We start from the raw sequence: 16,316 nt of genomic DNA, 5'->3' as shown, positions 1-16,316 counted from the left end.
GTCAGTCCTGGCTGCTCTTTTTCATAATTACTGTTGTACAAAAGGAGACTGTGGAGTAGCTTGCAAACAAACCACAGTATTTGCCCTGAAGGGTGGACAGACTTCCCTGGTAATCAACATGTATCTGGAGCTGACACAGTCCAGCACCGATGCTCTAATCCCTGGACTATCACTCACTCTGTCTGCAGAGAATGTTGGTGCAAAATAAGTGGATTTTTAAGTGGTTTTCCGAAGAACTGAGGTTACAAGAGTGCTTCCCACAATGTTTGTGATACTTTAGCAGCCTTCCGTATATCCCGTATTTGTGCAAGCTGTGTTTGTTAGAAGGGAATGGATGACCGGTTGCGAATTAGGTAGTAAAGAGGCAAAACACTGCTCTGAAAGGATCCTGCCCCGTTCTGAGCATGTGTGTGTGCACAGGGAGTTGAAGGCTGGAATACTGAATTCCCCTGGCTCCTGGTAGGAATATGCTTGGAACGGTTACACCCCAGGATTTTAGGGATATTAGAAAATTAGAGAATGTGCAACACTGAACAAATAACAGAAGAGAGTACAGAGCAACAGGAAATCTGTTCACAGCTTAAAAGGTTGGGTATTCTCCCTTCTCCTCCCTTCTTCCTTCTCCCTTCCTTCTCGCTTCTCCCTTTTCCTTTCCTTTCTCCTTTTTTTTTCTGACTAAGGCAACTCTAGGAAGCTGATGACTCAGATTCCTGTATGGAGCAGAAAGTAGGCACTTATTTTTCTTCCAACTCCTGTTTACAGAGCATGCAGAGAGTGCTGCTGCACAAGCAACACCTGAGTTTTCTGTAAGAAGAAACTTGCCTTGCTTTGTCCTAAGAAACCGTTCTGAGTCCCTTTTCCTCTCTCAGGTCTAATGATCTCAAAGAAACACAATTGCTACATGTATTTTTTTGCTTTCTTCTCTTCCCATTTCACCGTGGGAAATCCCTGAGGGAAGTGAGGCCAAAGGAAATTAGGACAAACTCCCTTTGCAGGCTCTTTTTGCTCCTCCCCAGCTACTTTCCCTTCCCAGCAGGGGAGATCTCACCTCCCACCCTTCTAAGGCTGCCTGTCTACTCTCAGAGAAGCTGTGAGACTGCAAACTGCCTCTCCGGAGCTTTTCCAACCTTGCAGCTCAGTGTTTCCTCACCCCCCTGCGGGGAAGCGTGGAGCTGCTGTTCCCCACCTCCCAGCCGGAGCATCCTCCATGCAGGTGAGCACTTTGCTGCTGTCCCATCAGCCCTGGCTGATCCTCCAGCTTCTCCACCAGCTGGTTGTGGAGAGTGGAGATGTTCTGTGGCTCGGCCTTCCAGGCAGCCCCGGGCTGAGCTTGGGAACGGCATGGGGGCATGTACATCTTCAGGCTGCTTTTTGACGGTGGCTGTGAGTTGTTATCTGTGCTGTCACAGTCAGTGGGCTGTGTGGGGCATCGCTTGGTTCCTCACTGCAGCTGTACTGACAAAGCTTGGTTTTATCTCTCCAGTTTCTCCCTCCTGATGTCCCTGTCTTTCCTCCTTAGGGAGCCAAGTGCTGCATCCATGTCCATTAGCATCGTCAGGACCAGATTTGGATTGCAATAAAAAAGGGCTGTTTTCTGGTTTGCTCTAGTGTAAAGCCACAGCTGCTGTTCTAGCAATAGGGTGTATGCTGGTACTGCTATGCAGTTCAAGCATAGCTGTAGGAAAATTGTAGGGTAACCAGTATTGAAGACCAGTCTTATTTTCCCCTTAGATCACAGTTGTGGTGAATACCAAGATTGAAGGTTTAATTGGCTCCATATTTTTAATTATTTCCCCTATCTGGACACATCACTATGGGTGCTTGCATTTTTTTCTTTGATGGCTATGAAAACTTCACATCTGGGCTGTGACTGATGTAGTGAAACTAAATTTCCAGCACTTGTCAGAGGATGGGCAAGCAGCACCTGACCCTCTGCCTTAGCTTGCAGTGGCCAGGAATCAAGTGTCTTCTATCAAAAAGAGCAGGGATGCCCTGAGCCTGTCTGGCTGAAGGAAAGTAATTAATTAATGTTCATGATGGAAATACCTTGTTTGTGTGTGTTTCTCTCTCTGACCTCTTGGTCAGGTCAGGCCCCCTGTGTTTTATCTTAGATGGGCATCAGTATTTGAATTCATGGTGGCAAGAGAGCAACATGGCTTGGAATTTAGTATTCAGAAGTGACAAAGGGTAAAACATGTGAGCAGCAGCATCTTTTCTGTTCCCTCTGGAGAAGGTTGCTCTTAAGCAATGCCAAGAAGCTACCTATTCCTTGTAGCACTTGGCTTTGCTAATATCTGTTTGCCTAGTGCCTGGGCACAAGCCCCTGCTCCACTGTCATTCCTTCTCTTTACCAGAAGGGTCACCTTTCTTTAGACATCAGCTGGGTCTAATATGAGGCTTAGCCTTTTCATCCCTGGCACTCATCATAGAAAAATAAAATTGCCTTAAATTATCAAAACTAACAAATGGCTCTTTGCCTGAATTTTTGAGAAAAAAAATGTCTAAGCCTGAAAGAGATTCAGTGCCCTGACATGTTGCAACTGACCACCAGAACAGGAATGACTTGTAGACAGATCAGTCTCAGTGTGAAGCTCACTTCAGGCAGAATCCCATCCATTTGCGAAGATGTCTAAAAGCTCTGGGTTTTGCTCGTGTTACATCTCAAATCTCCACTACACAATGAACCAGTTCAGCAATTGAGTGGTCAGGAGCAGGTTTCCAGTACATAAGCTCCTTTTAAATTAGTCTGCAGGGATAACTCAGCACTTAGAGCATCTATAATACCTGTGCTACCTTATGGGGACCTCAGCAGTGCAGCCAAGGGGAAGGTTAGAGAAGATGGGGCCAGCACATGTCCCTCTGCTCCCTCCTGCCCTGCCTCAGGCCAGCAGGGACCACAAAAGCAAAACAAGGAACAACACAAGCCACTTGTGACCAGCAGCAGCTGAGAGTGGATGTGCTCCATGGTGATCGCAGCAAAGCTCTGCAGAGCCTTGTAGGGTCTCCTGGGCCAAGTGGCATTTTGGGGATGGGGTGTGGACTCCCACAGGGGGTGTCTCTCCAAACACAGCATCCCTGTGCACTGTGCTGGCCCAGGAGCTCAACTGGGGCACCCGTCATGCCAAGACGAAGGTTGCCTGGGATGTTCTAAAGAGGTAACGCCTCCTTACAATGCAGGGGCTTTTAAAAATCTGCTTTGTTTCTGATTTTGGGAGGCTGGAGAAACTGAACCCATGTTTTATTTCTTGTTGACCTTATTTTGAAATGCCAAAGTTATTCCCTTTGTCATCTCCTACTTTGAAATCTTATTTCTGACAAACTTTTAAAAACTTTCTCTCATTCTGTCTACCAATGACTATTTGTTGGATTTTCTCCCAGAATGGAAACTTTGTATTCTGAGTAGTTTCCAGCCCAGTAGGTCTCTTGAATTTAAAAATATCCTTTCACTTTCCCCCAACCCCCAGAGTAAGGAAATAAGCATGAATAGATGCTCTGAGAACACTGTCCAGTCCTTGCCTGTGTAAAACCAGATCATGGGTTTTCTGTGCAAGAATCAGTTAAGAAGGTGCAACCCTATCTCACCTCTGAGCTTTGCTTTTTTTTTCCTGCCAGAATGTCCAGGCAGACAGGGCACAGGGGCAGTTAAAATCCCAGCCCTATCAATGCCTTTGACTTCATTCCTTGTGCAGACAGTCTCTTTCAGATTTATCATCTTCACCTCAGAGGAGTAAGACATGCAGAGCACAAGGAAAGACCATCATCCCTATGGTCCCAAGGTACAGCTCCCAATATACTCTCCAATCTGCCCTGTACCTAGTCAATCTGCTGATCTCATACTTCTTGTATTTGGGCCACTTCAGCAATACTGCTATTAATAATAGCCTGAAATGATGGTTTCTTTTTGCATATGGTTCTTGATATGAAATTGCCCTCTAATTAGCTCATTGTCTGCAAGAACAAACTGATGAGTTTTGTTTTCTTGGTGCAAACTATCAATTTTCACATCTGGAGGTTGGTGACTAGCCTTCGGAAAGGTAATGATTCTTGCCCTCTCCCTAAGAAGTGCTCAGGCTCTATTTCCACAGTTATTCTGCGAGGATTTGTTCTGCCTGCCCAGCTGCTGCGGAGTGGGACTAGGGAAGAGCCCTGAGGTGGTACCTGGTGGAGCTGGAAGGAGAGCGGAAGGAGGTGCTAAAAAGATTGAAGATTTCAGACTCAGGAGTCTTTGCTCACTAATCAATTCTTGTTTATACTAAATATTTATTATATATTATATTGTAAGCATATATATAGATATCTATACATAAGTGCTTATAACTGCATAACCTTGCAGTGCTTTTGTTTTTGTCCATAAACAAAATGGAGACACTTTTGAAGTCTGAACACAAAACCCCCTGTTTCTTGCTCATCTGTGCAAAGGGCCAGGGCGTTTAGCAGAAACAAGATACTCAGCTGAAGTCAAAGCAGAGGTAAGATGTGTAGCACTGCAGGCCTGCCTGCCTGGGCACTCCTGCTACACTTGTGCTTGTGTGTGCAATACAAATGCCTGTGTGTTCCTGCCTTAGTCTTGGGTTTGCTGTCCCAGATGGGCAAGTGTACACCTGTGAAGCGCTGCTGTTTCCATTGTGTTCTGGGGGAGAGACCACCAGCACTGGACATAGCTGAGATAGTGGTGATGGGAACTGGCAGCTCTATTGCTACCACTCCCTTATGCAGCTGGAAATTCACATTACAGCCAAAGCAGGTCTGGGGGAACAGTCTTTTTGGTCTCAGCTTATCTCTCTCTAAGCTCTACCGCTTTTGGCCTTTGACCAGAGCTGCACAGAAAGGGACTCTGTAGCTCGCTGTCAGCCCATGCACCAAATGTGGTGAGAGCATCACCCTTAGCTTCTGTGTGCAGAGGAGCCGGGGTACAGCAGTGATGCCTGCAGGAACAGGTTCTCCAGCACTGCACTTGCTGCGAGTGTGCCATCCCACGTTCAAGCTGGTCCCTGAGCTCTGGTTAATGCAGGAGTGTCATCTGTTTATCTCCTGTGTGCAGAGCATTGTGTCCACAGACAGTCGTATCTTGCCCTGGGCACTATCTCCTGTGTGCAGAGCATTGTGTCCACAGACAGTCATATCTTGCCCTGGGCACAAATGAGGCCTCCACCCCTCTGCGGGCAGGGTTTTTCTTGCTTCAGGATTCTGGTCATTTGGGTTGTTATTGGGAAGCTGGTATTCACTAGGGAGGCTGTGTTTGATTGCTGGGGCTGTCCAAGTGGCTGCAGTAGGATCTTCTGTCACTGCAGGAAATGCAGGTCCTTGCAATGGGTTTTGGCTCCTGCCTTTGTGGTTTCAAAATACATGTGCCTTTCTGGGACAGGCTTTAGTAGCTCAAGCAGAAGTTGATCCTTTGTGCTCACTTTGGCTTCTTTCTCTGCTGAGCATTCCTCGGGTTCCTTCAAAGTGCCAGCCTGTATCAGCCTCTATTTATCTCCTTTCTGTACATAATTATGACAATTTTGCTTGCTACACCCATGGTCACTTAAGCTGAATAACGTTTTCAGGTTGAAAAGGCCAGTAGCAGGGTGGTTATCAGATAGAGGAAATTCATTTTATTTGTTCTGGCCTTTGGTTCCCAGATAATACAACTGCAAATTGTGTTCCTGGAAGCTGGGAGGTGGTTTGCAAGATTACACAGCCCCAAAACACATGCAGGCAGTTTGTCACGTGTCAGAGGAACATAGGGGGAGGTCAAAGTGGGGAGCGTAAGAGGTTGTGTATGTCTCCCAGTAGCCATTTCCATCTCCTCTTTTCCCCTCATCATCCCTCTAAGCCTTTGAATCCTTCCTTCTTCTAGGTTTGAGCCGCACCTGCAGATGGCTGGGTGCTTTGGAGGGAAAATATCTGATTAGTGCTCCTTCCCTGCTCAGCTGGAAGTGAAGTGAGATGTGAAGCGAGAGACCAAACCTTGGAGTATGTTCTGTGGTTTCTACTAGAGCATGCACGGTCAGCACTTGTATGTGTCGGCTGTGCAGGATGGAGTGGGCTGGGGCCAGTTCTTTTGCACATCTGACACAAAAAATGTCAAAGTACCTCATTGTCTTCAGAGAAACCTTGTTCCAGGCTTGCTTGGTTCAGGCTATGGGCGCTTCCCCAGGAGCGCAGCCTCAGCTGCTGGTAGACAGCTGTGACCAAACTGAAGACAGAAATCTTGGCAAAGGTTGTAGGGCAAAGAGAAAGATGAGGAAAATGCAACATAAATTTCAGGAGAGGAATAAACAGCCATTAGGATTAGGATTTTCCAGCCCTTGTCCCGGCTGAGGTGTGAGGTATATTGACAGAGAACCCCCTGGTCCAGCGCTCTTGCTCTTCTCCAAAACGGGGGTAGGGGGGAAAGTGGCTAAGTCAGCCGTGCACCCCTTGTGCCCCAGCAAAGGCAGCTCGGCAGCTTGCCTGGAGCTGGCAGCCGCTTCAGGGACCTGCTCAGAGAGGCATCGCTCCAGCTGTCCTGGTAAATGGTGTGTTCTGACCCAGCCAGGTGGGTCGAGGCTGGGAGGAGCATGGCTGGCACTGTCCTCAGCCCTGTGCTCTGGTGCATTGCTAAACAGGCAGCCTCCCATTTTGTACCTTTGGCAGGGGAGACAACCCACCAAATTAACCCCCTTGTGCCATCCTGGGGGGTGGCAAAACAGTGATACACTCAGGACCGGCACCAGCATCAGTGCAGCCGTTTGCCAGCACATGCAGCACTGGAGGAAGATGCTCTGGAGCTGCCTGGTGAGGTTCAGCTTCTGTGACTCTGGGTGGCAAATTCTGCTGCAAAAGTACTTCCCTGGTGTTCTCCTTTTTCATACAAATAAAATATGTATGTGTGTATCTGCCCAAATATTTTTAAATGGCATTGTCTCCTTAGATCTCAGGGTGAAATTGTTTTCCTGTTTCTTACTACAGTGTGCATCTTATCTAAGCTTGTTATTTTATTTTTTTTAATTCACATTCTTCTCTCTCTTACTTGTTTCTTGTAAATTCGTTTCCTAAAGATTTGTTTCCAACTGTCCCCTTTCTTCTGCTTGACGTAAATGTGGTTACAGACTCAAAATCTTAGACATTGAAACTTCATCCTTTGCGATTTTCCCTTTAGATTTTCTTTGCCTCTGATGGGCCCATTAAAGTGCTTCCCAGTCTCTTTGCCGTCTGTAAATTCAAAAATGTGTATTGAAACCATCTTTTTCTGTAGTCTTAATGGATACTTTGTGATATTTGTTGGTTCTTTTCTCTTCCTATCTTCAGTAAAAGGATTCACTCATTTATTATTTTTAATCTCTTAAGTAACATGTCCCAAAACCATATGGACTTTTTCTCGTTTCACCCCAGAAGATGTGTAAACTGATGTTTTACTTTAAATATGCTTTGCTCAGCATTTTCCAGCTTGCTTTTGCACTTGTAGATTTAATATTTCCCCTTGACGGCTTATGTTTACACTGAACATTTGTTTTCATTTTCAAGCTATTGTTGTGTTCAGCGCAGTCTTATCTCGCTGGGCGGAAGTCAAATAGTTTGTTATTGATTACACGTTTCCTATCCTACTCTATTAGTTCCTGCCAATTAACTTGTTGTCTTGTTGATAAGATTATTGCCATTGGTGCACTGTAGTGCTCGTGGTTATCCAGGGATATTCAAGCAGCAATACTGATGTACACAATTGTTTTGAGACTCTCAAGAAATATTTCCTTATTCTGTCTTCTCATTACAAAAACCTATTGCACAAGGCCAGGTGTTATTTGATTTTGCTGGTGTTTTTTTTAATCCTTCTATCCTTACCCTAACTATTTAGCAGCTACACTATCCACTGTGAAGTGGTTTCTGCACAGGGATGTTCTCCATTTCTCACCATCTTACATAATTCCTCCTCTAGAACACCTTCCCTGGTTTCCAGCAATCACAGTTTTGAGGACTGGGGCTGACTGTTTTATTTGGACCATTGTGTTTAATCGCTACTGTGGAGGAGCAGCCCTTTGTGGATTTGCCCAGTTCCTTTCCAAATGATGTTCTGCGGCAACGGCTGTGGGTACCATGTTTGATTAATTATGCAGAGTTGGAGGAGAAAATATTTCCTTTTGTTTTAAATCTTAATGTTTCATCAGATGCCATTAGTTGTTATACTATGAGATGTCAGGAGAAATATATTAATTTCTCTGTCTTTTCCTTGTTTTCTAGATCTGTTGTAAGCTTATTTTTATTGTAGACATCTCTTTCTGAGCTGAACAGTCAACTTTTATTTGATCACTCCTTGGCTGTATTTATTCCTTACCTCTGCCCGTCCTTCTTCCCTTTCCCTGTTTCTCCTGTAGCAAGCCTGGTCCTGTGTGATTACACCATGTGGTGATACCACAGTGTTTGCTGCTTTGTTCCTGCTGTTCTCCTAATACCTTCTCAAAATGCCTGTACACAGCTCAGGTTTTGCTGCTGCCTTGCACAAGGACACTGAACCCAAAAGCATGATTTTTTCTTCTTCTTCTTCCTCTTCCTCTTCTTCTTCTTCTTCTTCTTCTTCTTCTTCTCTCTTGCCCCAGATATTCATTAACAGATGTAATAAAAATACTTTAAAACCTTGCCTCACATCCTTGGACCATCGCAGCTGTAACACATCTACCATGAACAATATCCTGTTCTGTTTGCCTTTTTTATGGCCTCAAAGCGCAGAGGTAACTACCTGCAGTAATCCCAAGACCTGCTTCCCATGCAACCACAGCTAATTCTGCACCATGGTGTTGGGTATGCAGAACCAGGGCTCTCTTAATTCCTGCTGCGTGATTTTTCATCTGCTGCTTGACTGCCCGCTCCCACTGTGGCTTCTGGAGTGATGTCCTGGGATGGATGGGGCAGTGCTGCTTCTGGGAAAGACCAGGGGAAAAGTTCCCTGTGTGGGAGGGAAGAGAGTTTGCCACCTGTTGAATTTCTGAATGAGGCTGTTTTGAGCCCTCAATAAGAAGCAGCAGAGAGTTGAGCAGAGTTTATTTCCAGCTCAGAGCTCTGCTGCTTGCTGCTGCTCCCGGCTGTGCCGCAGCCTGGCTGCCCCCTGGGCACTGTGGGTTGGGCTGCGATGCAGGATCGTGCCCTGTGCCTGTGTCCTCCCTGCCCAAGAGAGACTCCAGGATGGGAACTCACCATAAATTTGTGCTTTGGCTCTTACCTCTTTCCCAGCAGGTCTTGAGGCTTTGGGTCCCTTGGGCAGGGCTGCGGGGGCACCTGTGTGTGGTGGTCTCCCCTTTCTCCAGGGACAATGTGTGGCGGAGGGATGATGGAGATTGGGATCCAAGCAGTCCCTGACCGGGGAGGGAGAGCACTGGTGGAGGCAGCGTGAGCCCTTCTCGCAGGCGGGGGGAATGAGCCCCTTTGCACTGACCATGAAATCAGTCATGTGTAGGTTTTTGTCCAGCCCTGGGGGGTGGGGGAAGGAATGTGGGTTGGGCAAAGTCTAGGATTACACCACGGGCTGAATTTTTCTTTCCACACTTTAAATAGCCAGCACCTTTTGGTCCTGCCTTCGCGTCTCCCGTCGGCTCGTGCCCCGACAGCGCCGTCCGCAAGGTAATACCTCTGCCCCTGTTTTCTTCTGCCCTGCTCCCCCCGTGCCCCACACTGTTTCGGGTCTGCTGTGGATGAGAGGTCATGCTGCATTTTCTGCCTGTTTAATCATTTTCTAGCATGGAGGGGTCCTCCCAGTCCTTCATGCAGCCGCTGTCAAACGCCTGACAGTGTTTCTTGCTCCTTTTCAAGTCCCAGAGTATTTTATAGGGGACTATGTAGGGGGAGGGGAGAGGCTCAAGGTGCTACTTTGCCTTTTTTGTTTTGTTTTGTTTTTCCTCCCTGAATCAGGGACAGTGTCATTTGCTGCCAGTACATTTTCCTCCTCTCCTGGCAATGGAGTCGCCAGCGGGAATGAATGTCAGAGTTAGGCTGGGGCTGGGGCAGCCGCTTCAGCGGGGAAAGAGCGGGCTCGACGGCTGGCACCGTGTGGAGGAAAGTGCCCTTCTTGGCACACGGTCCTCAGCAATCCCAACTTTGGCACCAGGCTTTGGTGGGAACTGCAGTCCTCACCCTTTGCCCTACGGGGCTTTGCAGCCAGGAGGGCATCCTGCCCATGAGTAACAGGCTGAAACATCCCTTGAACCTTCCAAATGGCTGCAGCAGAGCTGGTGCCACCTGTGCCTGTCTCCTTGCTGTGCCCTGGGGCACCAGCTGTGCACCAGCAGTCACGCTGTGTCCTGGCTTTCCTGGGAGGAGAGGAGTCATCTCAGAGGTTTTTGGGGGACTGGTAGATTGCCACCAACAGTTGCCGTCACTGAAAGCAGAAATGTGTTTCCCCTCTTACTTCAGTTTGTCCTCTTCCCACATCTAAGGCTTCTGTGTGTTTTGTGGCTTTCATTGCATGGTCTGTAAAACCAGACTCCAGTAATCAGCAAGAGGAGAAAAGAGAAACCCTTGTAAAATAGCTTGTCAATTATTTGATCCTGCTCTCACCCCTAAGTCTGTTCCCTGTACTGCTGTGGTGGGAGCTCCAGCCTGGCTGAGCCCAGCAGGGTCTTCTGTGTAACACTGTGCTTAGAGGATGGGCTTCCAGAAGGAAGAGTGTGTTGAAATGAGTCAGTTAAAAATAATGAAACTGATAGAGGCTTTTAAGGACTGGTTTTGGACTCAGCAGAGAAAGCACACGCATGGTCTTAGCACCTTCTTGCTAGCAGGAATTGGTACAGGAATCAGCATAAGAGGCAAGAGAGGAATGGTTCAGCATGTGTGTGCACATGTCCTCTCCCCCCTCTTGCCTCCTGTATCCCAAATTTCTGCTTGTTGCATGGCTTGTGCTGAACATAATGAAGGAAACTCCTTCTGAAGGTGGGATGGATTACAGAGTCCCTGGTGCTGTCAGCAATGGTGAAACAGTGTCCTCACACCCCATCATGGAAAAGGAGAAGGAGGAGAAGGACCAGACCTTGGAGCGAGGGCAGTGGAACAACAAGCTGGAATACGTCCTGTCTGTGGCTGGGGAGATTATCGGCTTGGGAAATGTCTGGCGCTTCCCCTACCTCTGCTACAAGAATGGTGGAGGTAAGTGCAACCCTGACCCTGGCCCTGGCCACCCCCGGGGATGCCCGCTCACCTGTGTCCCTCTGTGGTTCCTCCTGCCTCTGACACATCCACATCTGGCCCTGCTCACCCCTGGCAGCAGTCTCTCAGTAATGCTTGAACCACGAGTCTGAAGAGAGGATGCCAACCTGCCAGCGTGGTGCCACCACCTGGACTAGGTGCAGGGGCTATTTTGACCTGCTGGGATGTGGGTGACCAAGCGGTGATGTCCCAGGGTTTCTGGTCACTCTGTTTGCCTGTGGTGTGTGGAATCCTGGTGCTGCTGGCGAGGTGGGCAGCCATCAGCAGGGGGAGGCAGGAGGGCCCCGGTGGGGGGCTTGGCTCTTGGAGCAGCATGATTCACCTCAGGCAACATATCCTTGAGGAGCACCAGGAGCCCTGTGCAAACAAGGTGGCAGGTCCTGGTGATGCAGGAGGCTGCTGGCACCATAGTTCTCACATGTGCTGCCAGGAGCTGTGGCATTTCCTGAAGGCTCAGGAAGCCTCCAAGGGACTCTTGACCACGGGTTCTAGTCTGGTGTCTGGTTGTGGAGGGATGTCCCTCAGGGACTGGTGCCGAAGCCAGGAGGCAGGAACCGGGCAGAGCAAGAGGGCGCAGCTGCCCTCCTGCAGTGCCCTCACAGCATCTGCTGCAGCTGTGAGTGCAGGCGAGAGGGAACACACACCCCTGAGATATGCAGTGGGGATGTGAGGTGTGCAGACAGACAGACGTGTTTGAGGGAGAGAGAATGGGGTGTTGCTGTTACCCCTGAGGTGCCACCACACTGGTGCTGCTCTGACTCTGCTGGGCAGTGACCAGTGGCTGATCCCCTGTGAGTCTGGGCTGCACTGTGGCTTGGCAGAAGAGCTGGGCTTGCTTTTGCAGGTGGAGGGTTGCCACAGGCTTGTACAGGTGTTTGTGCCTGCTTTTACTTTGTGGTTGCCTTTTAAAGGAGAAAACTATTTAAAAACCAGAAGCCCAAAGGCCTTCTCAAATTTGGCTTGGTGGCACATGGAGAAGGAGTTGCTCTCCCAGTCTGCTGATTAATTGCTAATTGGGCTCTCCGGAAGGGCAGGGGAGAGGGGAAACAGTGCTTGGCTGGGAGCTGGCAGGGAGCGAGTGCTGGGGACCCAGGGCTGAAATCCCCTGGCTTGAGCTTGGCGTAGTCTCATGGGCCTCACTAAACTGCTTTCATCCCAGTGGCATAAAAGAGGATTAACCGCTGTTTAGCTACTTTCACACCATGCTTTGCTTAGCGTTTGTTTCTTTTCACCAGATGGCTGGGCATTTTCTTTCCCTGTTGAAAAAGGAGGATTTTTCATGTTTTCTTTTTCCACGGGGAATGTTTCTTGGCTGCTTGCTAAGCCGTGTCTGCTCCCACTGCTGCACCCTCCCGGGTGCCATCCCATCATGGAGAGCAGGACCATGGACCCTGACCTGGCACCCCTTGGCTTGCATGCCAGGGGAGACCTCAAGGAAGGCTCTGGGGAAAGTGGAGATGTTGTGTGTGGTTGGACAGCAGAAGCAAGACACAAAGGGAATGCTCAGCCATTTTTTCCCTGAGAAGAGGGCATGAAGCAAAACCTCAAGAAGCAGCAGAGGCTGTGAGGAGTTGGAAATCTCAGGCAAATTTCTGATGTCCAGCCCCTTTCCCATGAGGTCAGAGCAAGGATGGTGCATGAAACTCTCGTGCAGAGAGGAAAGTGGTTCCTGTATGGCTTTTCCTGGGGCAAGGCAGTGCAACAAGGCTGTGCAGGACTTGGGGCTCCCTCCTGCCTCGTGGAATCCAGCCTGCCCTGGCTGGTGCTCTATCACATCCCTTGTAATGCCTTGAGATTAACTTTAAAAGCTACCAGAGGTTTTTTCCTGTACTGCTTTGAGAAGGCTGGTCCAGAGACTTGCTTCTCTGGTAATTAAATAAAGGTGAGAGACCTTTATTTAATTTTTAGCTTCTGGTCAATCATGGCCAGCCTACAACCATTTGCTTTCATGCCACTATTACTGCCCAGTTGAAATGGCCCTGTCCCACCAGCTGACTTCTTCTCACCATCATGAATTGTGTGTAGGCAGCGGTGATAGCTGCTCTCAGATCTTCCCTTGCTGCTCTAAATAAGTCAGGCTTTTCACAAAAAAAAGGTATCTGCAAAATCTGAGCTATGCAAAGAGAGGCAGCTGGTTACTTCTCCTTTCTATAGGGATATTTCCACATAACAAAGTGCAGTCCCTTACATATTTGGTGCTTGGTGTTTGATACCAAGGTCCTATATAGTAAGGGAAAAAAGAAGAGCAAAAAATGTTCTTTTTTTTCCTCTTGTTCACTCTTGCTCTCACCTCCTGTGGCAGGGTCAGGCCCTCCCTGGCAGGCTGGCCCCATGGATTGGGAAATACTGGGGAAGACTGTCTGGTGGTGTGGCTGCACTCCCCAAACTGGCTGGTCCCAAGGGCCGACTGCCACCCCTGCACATGCGGAGGGGAAGGTGCTGCAGTGGAGGGGACATGTGTGGCTCTGCTGGGCCCCTCTCCTGGGCTTTTCCTCCTTGCAGTCCCTGCCTGAAGGCCATCCTGCCTGCTGTGCTTGCCCGGCTATGCAGGCAAGCAGCAGCCCTCTGTCAGATGAATGAAAAGAGATGGGGAGCGGTGGTGGGGGTCATCCCACCCTGCCTGTCCCCGTAACCTGGGGGCAAGGGGAGCAGGGCACATCATAGTCCCTGGCCCAAACATGTCTCTGCAAATCCCTCCTTCACCCTACCATAATTTTGTATTATTTAACAGTTTGCATGCCAGGACCCTTCAGTTAGACCTCCAAAGCATGAAACCTGCCTGAAACCTGGGATAACCAGAGGTGCTAAGGAAGGTAACAGGCCAGACCCAATCTGCAAGTAGGGAAAATCCAGGCTGGAAAACTTGACCTGCCATCTCAGAGACCTTCCTGGGGAACCCCTGGCTACAGTTTGGTTAAATACAAACTTTTATATGAGAATAATCTCTCTTGGAAATAGGTTCCACTTTTATGATCACATGATTACACACAAGCTGGGAGTTGAGGGGATGGCGTTGATACAACCATTTCCCCTGCCCTTTGCCCTCACCAACTTCTATTTGCTGGTGGAGGGACAGCACATGGGCAGATGCTTGTTGTTCCCACGGGGCTGCCAGGTATCAGCATCCCTTCAGCTGCTGTTTGCCCGCAGGGAGCTGCTGAGATGCTATCCCTATCTATTATGTTGATTCCATTCTTCTTGCAAGAAAGGGAGCGCTGTGGCTCTGTACCCTGCTGGGATGAGTGTGAGGTGGGACTTCTGGCCAGTCCCCAGAGCCCCTGTTTCCTCTCCCTGCTCCTGTAGGCTAGCTAAGCTTCTTAATGAAATCTCTTGGGTTTTGAGTTCACTTGTGCACCTGCGTTGTTATTTATTTCCCATACACCCCCACTGACCAGACTGCAGAGCCAGTCAGCGTCTCACTGGCACAGAAAAGGCTGCCGCTCTCCGCTTGGCACTGCTCCTTTCCACAGCAGCTCTTCATCCTGCCCCATGTCCCTGGCTTTGCAGGAGGGCTTGAGCAGCTGTGGTGGCACATGAGTGCAGCCGGGAGTGTGGACTGTCTTGCAGGGCTGTCTCTGTCCTCTGCAGGATAAAAGCCATTAAAGCATTTAACATTAGCCTGGGGTAATTAAAAAACGTGATGCATTTTATCTCTCCATGCCTGGTTTCATGACAGGTCTTCACCAGGAGGGCAGCCCTGACCACTGATGTGAGGTACATACTTTCCTGTACCACTTGCTTTTTGCTTGCATATCTGCTGCTTTTTTGGTGAGCAAATGACTGAGTAAACCCACAGACTAGGTAAAGGTGTCAGTCTCTACATGCTCCTCAGTGCCTTGGTGTTGTCACCTGTGAGCCTGTCAGCTTATTCTGTCAGAATAATTAACGTGAAAGGAGCCACCAATTTGATTGAAAGTCACAACGGTTTTAAAGCAGGGTGTTCCCCTTATTTCTGTACAGCTATTGAGAACTTGTTTCACTCTTCTGCACAAAAATCAGGCCTAGAAACTTCCCTTCCCCTTTCTCTTCAACCTTTCCTCTTCCCTCTTTTTCCTTTCCTTTCCTTTCCTTTCCTTTCCTTTCCTTTCCTTTCCTTTCCTTTCCTTTCCTTTCCTTTCCTTTCCTTTCCTTTCCTTTCCTTTCCTTTCCTTTCCTTTCCTTTCCTTTCCTTTCCTTTCCTCTCTCCTCTCTCCTCTCTCCTCTCTCCTCTCTCCTCTCTCCTCTCTCCTCTCTCCTCTCTCCTCTCTCCTCTCTCCTCTCTCCTCTCTCCTCTCTCCTCTCTCCTCTCTCCTCTCTCCTCTCTCCTCTCTCCTCTCTCCTCTCTCCTCTCTCCTCTCTCCTCTCTCCTCTCTCCTCTCTCCTCTCTCCTCTCTCCTCTCTCCTCTCTCCTCTCTCCTCTCTCCTCTCTCCTCTCTCCTCTCTCCTCTCTCCTCTCTCCTCTCTCCTCTCCTTCCCTTTCCTTTCCCTTCCTTTTTTTTTCTTTTGTTTTTCTTTTCCTTTTTATCTTTTCTAAACGTTGAGTTTGTCATGCAATTGCATCACTCTAGGAGATGAAACATGAGAAAAATCCCTTTTTTCTGGCACCTGTGTCCATGGCCTTCCCGCCTCACAGCCCCCAACCCCTCCAAGGCTGTCACCCCCCCAAGGAGGGACCTGCTCAGTGCCAGATTGGAGATGGCCTGACCCAAGTCACCCCAAAGGGGCTTATTTCTCCTATCTGCTGCTTGAATCTGCCAGGTGCCTTCTTCATCCCCTACCTTATCTTCCTCTTCACCTGTGGGATCCCTGTCTTCTTCCTGGAGACGGCACTGGGGCAGTACACCAGCCAGGGAGGGGTGACAGCCTGGCGCAGGATCTGCCCCCTCTTTGAAGGTGAGTGGGGTGAACCTGGGAGGGCACAGCAAGGTGGGGCGACCGTGGGTCCCCAGGGGGGTTGAGTGGCGATGCATCTCCCCACAGTTAAGCTCATAATGTACCTCCACACATCTTCTGCCTACAACGGGGAATCCCAGACCAGGGAGGGGCACCGGCTGCCCCCTTTCCAAAATCACGCTGGAAAAATTGATGGCCTTTCTCACCAAACAGTTCTCATCATTACGTTGCATGCTGGCTTCCTTCTCCATGGCCACAGCTCTGGCCAGGAGCTTTGTACACAATTGAGG

General features: G+C 48.9%; 1 protein-coding gene across 6 annotated transcripts in view; it reads left to right on the top strand.

Annotated features, from left to right (window-relative positions):
- The first annotated feature begins 1,082 nt into the window (after positions 1-1,082).
- The window catches only part of LOC102097452 (sodium- and chloride-dependent GABA transporter 2), a 41,156-nt gene continuing 25,922 nt past the window's right edge, over positions 1,083-16,316 (top strand). The window contains exons 1-4 of one of the 6 annotated variants that reach the window (XM_005500313.4): positions 1,085-1,213; positions 9,511-9,576; positions 10,882-11,094; positions 15,892-16,026. In XM_005500313.4, coding sequence (XP_005500370.3) covers positions 10,887-11,094; positions 15,892-16,026 — 343 coding nt within the window. In that variant the 5' untranslated portion in view covers positions 1,085-1,213; positions 9,511-9,576; positions 10,882-10,886. Of the gene's footprint in view, positions 1,214-9,284; positions 9,409-9,510; positions 9,577-10,881; positions 11,095-15,891; positions 16,027-16,316 lie in introns of those variants that run through there. The other 5 variants (XM_065035585.1, XM_065035595.1, XM_065035605.1 and 2 more) reach the window with 5 other exon arrangements.

Source organism: Columba livia, chromosome 1 (genome assembly GCF_036013475.1).
Source record: "Columba livia isolate bColLiv1 breed racing homer chromosome 1, bColLiv1.pat.W.v2, whole genome shotgun sequence".
NCBI classification, from domain to species: domain Eukaryota; kingdom Metazoa; phylum Chordata; class Aves; order Columbiformes; family Columbidae; genus Columba; species Columba livia.
Note: the sequence above shows the minus strand (reverse complement) of the source record. Positions and strands in the feature narration are given on the sequence as shown.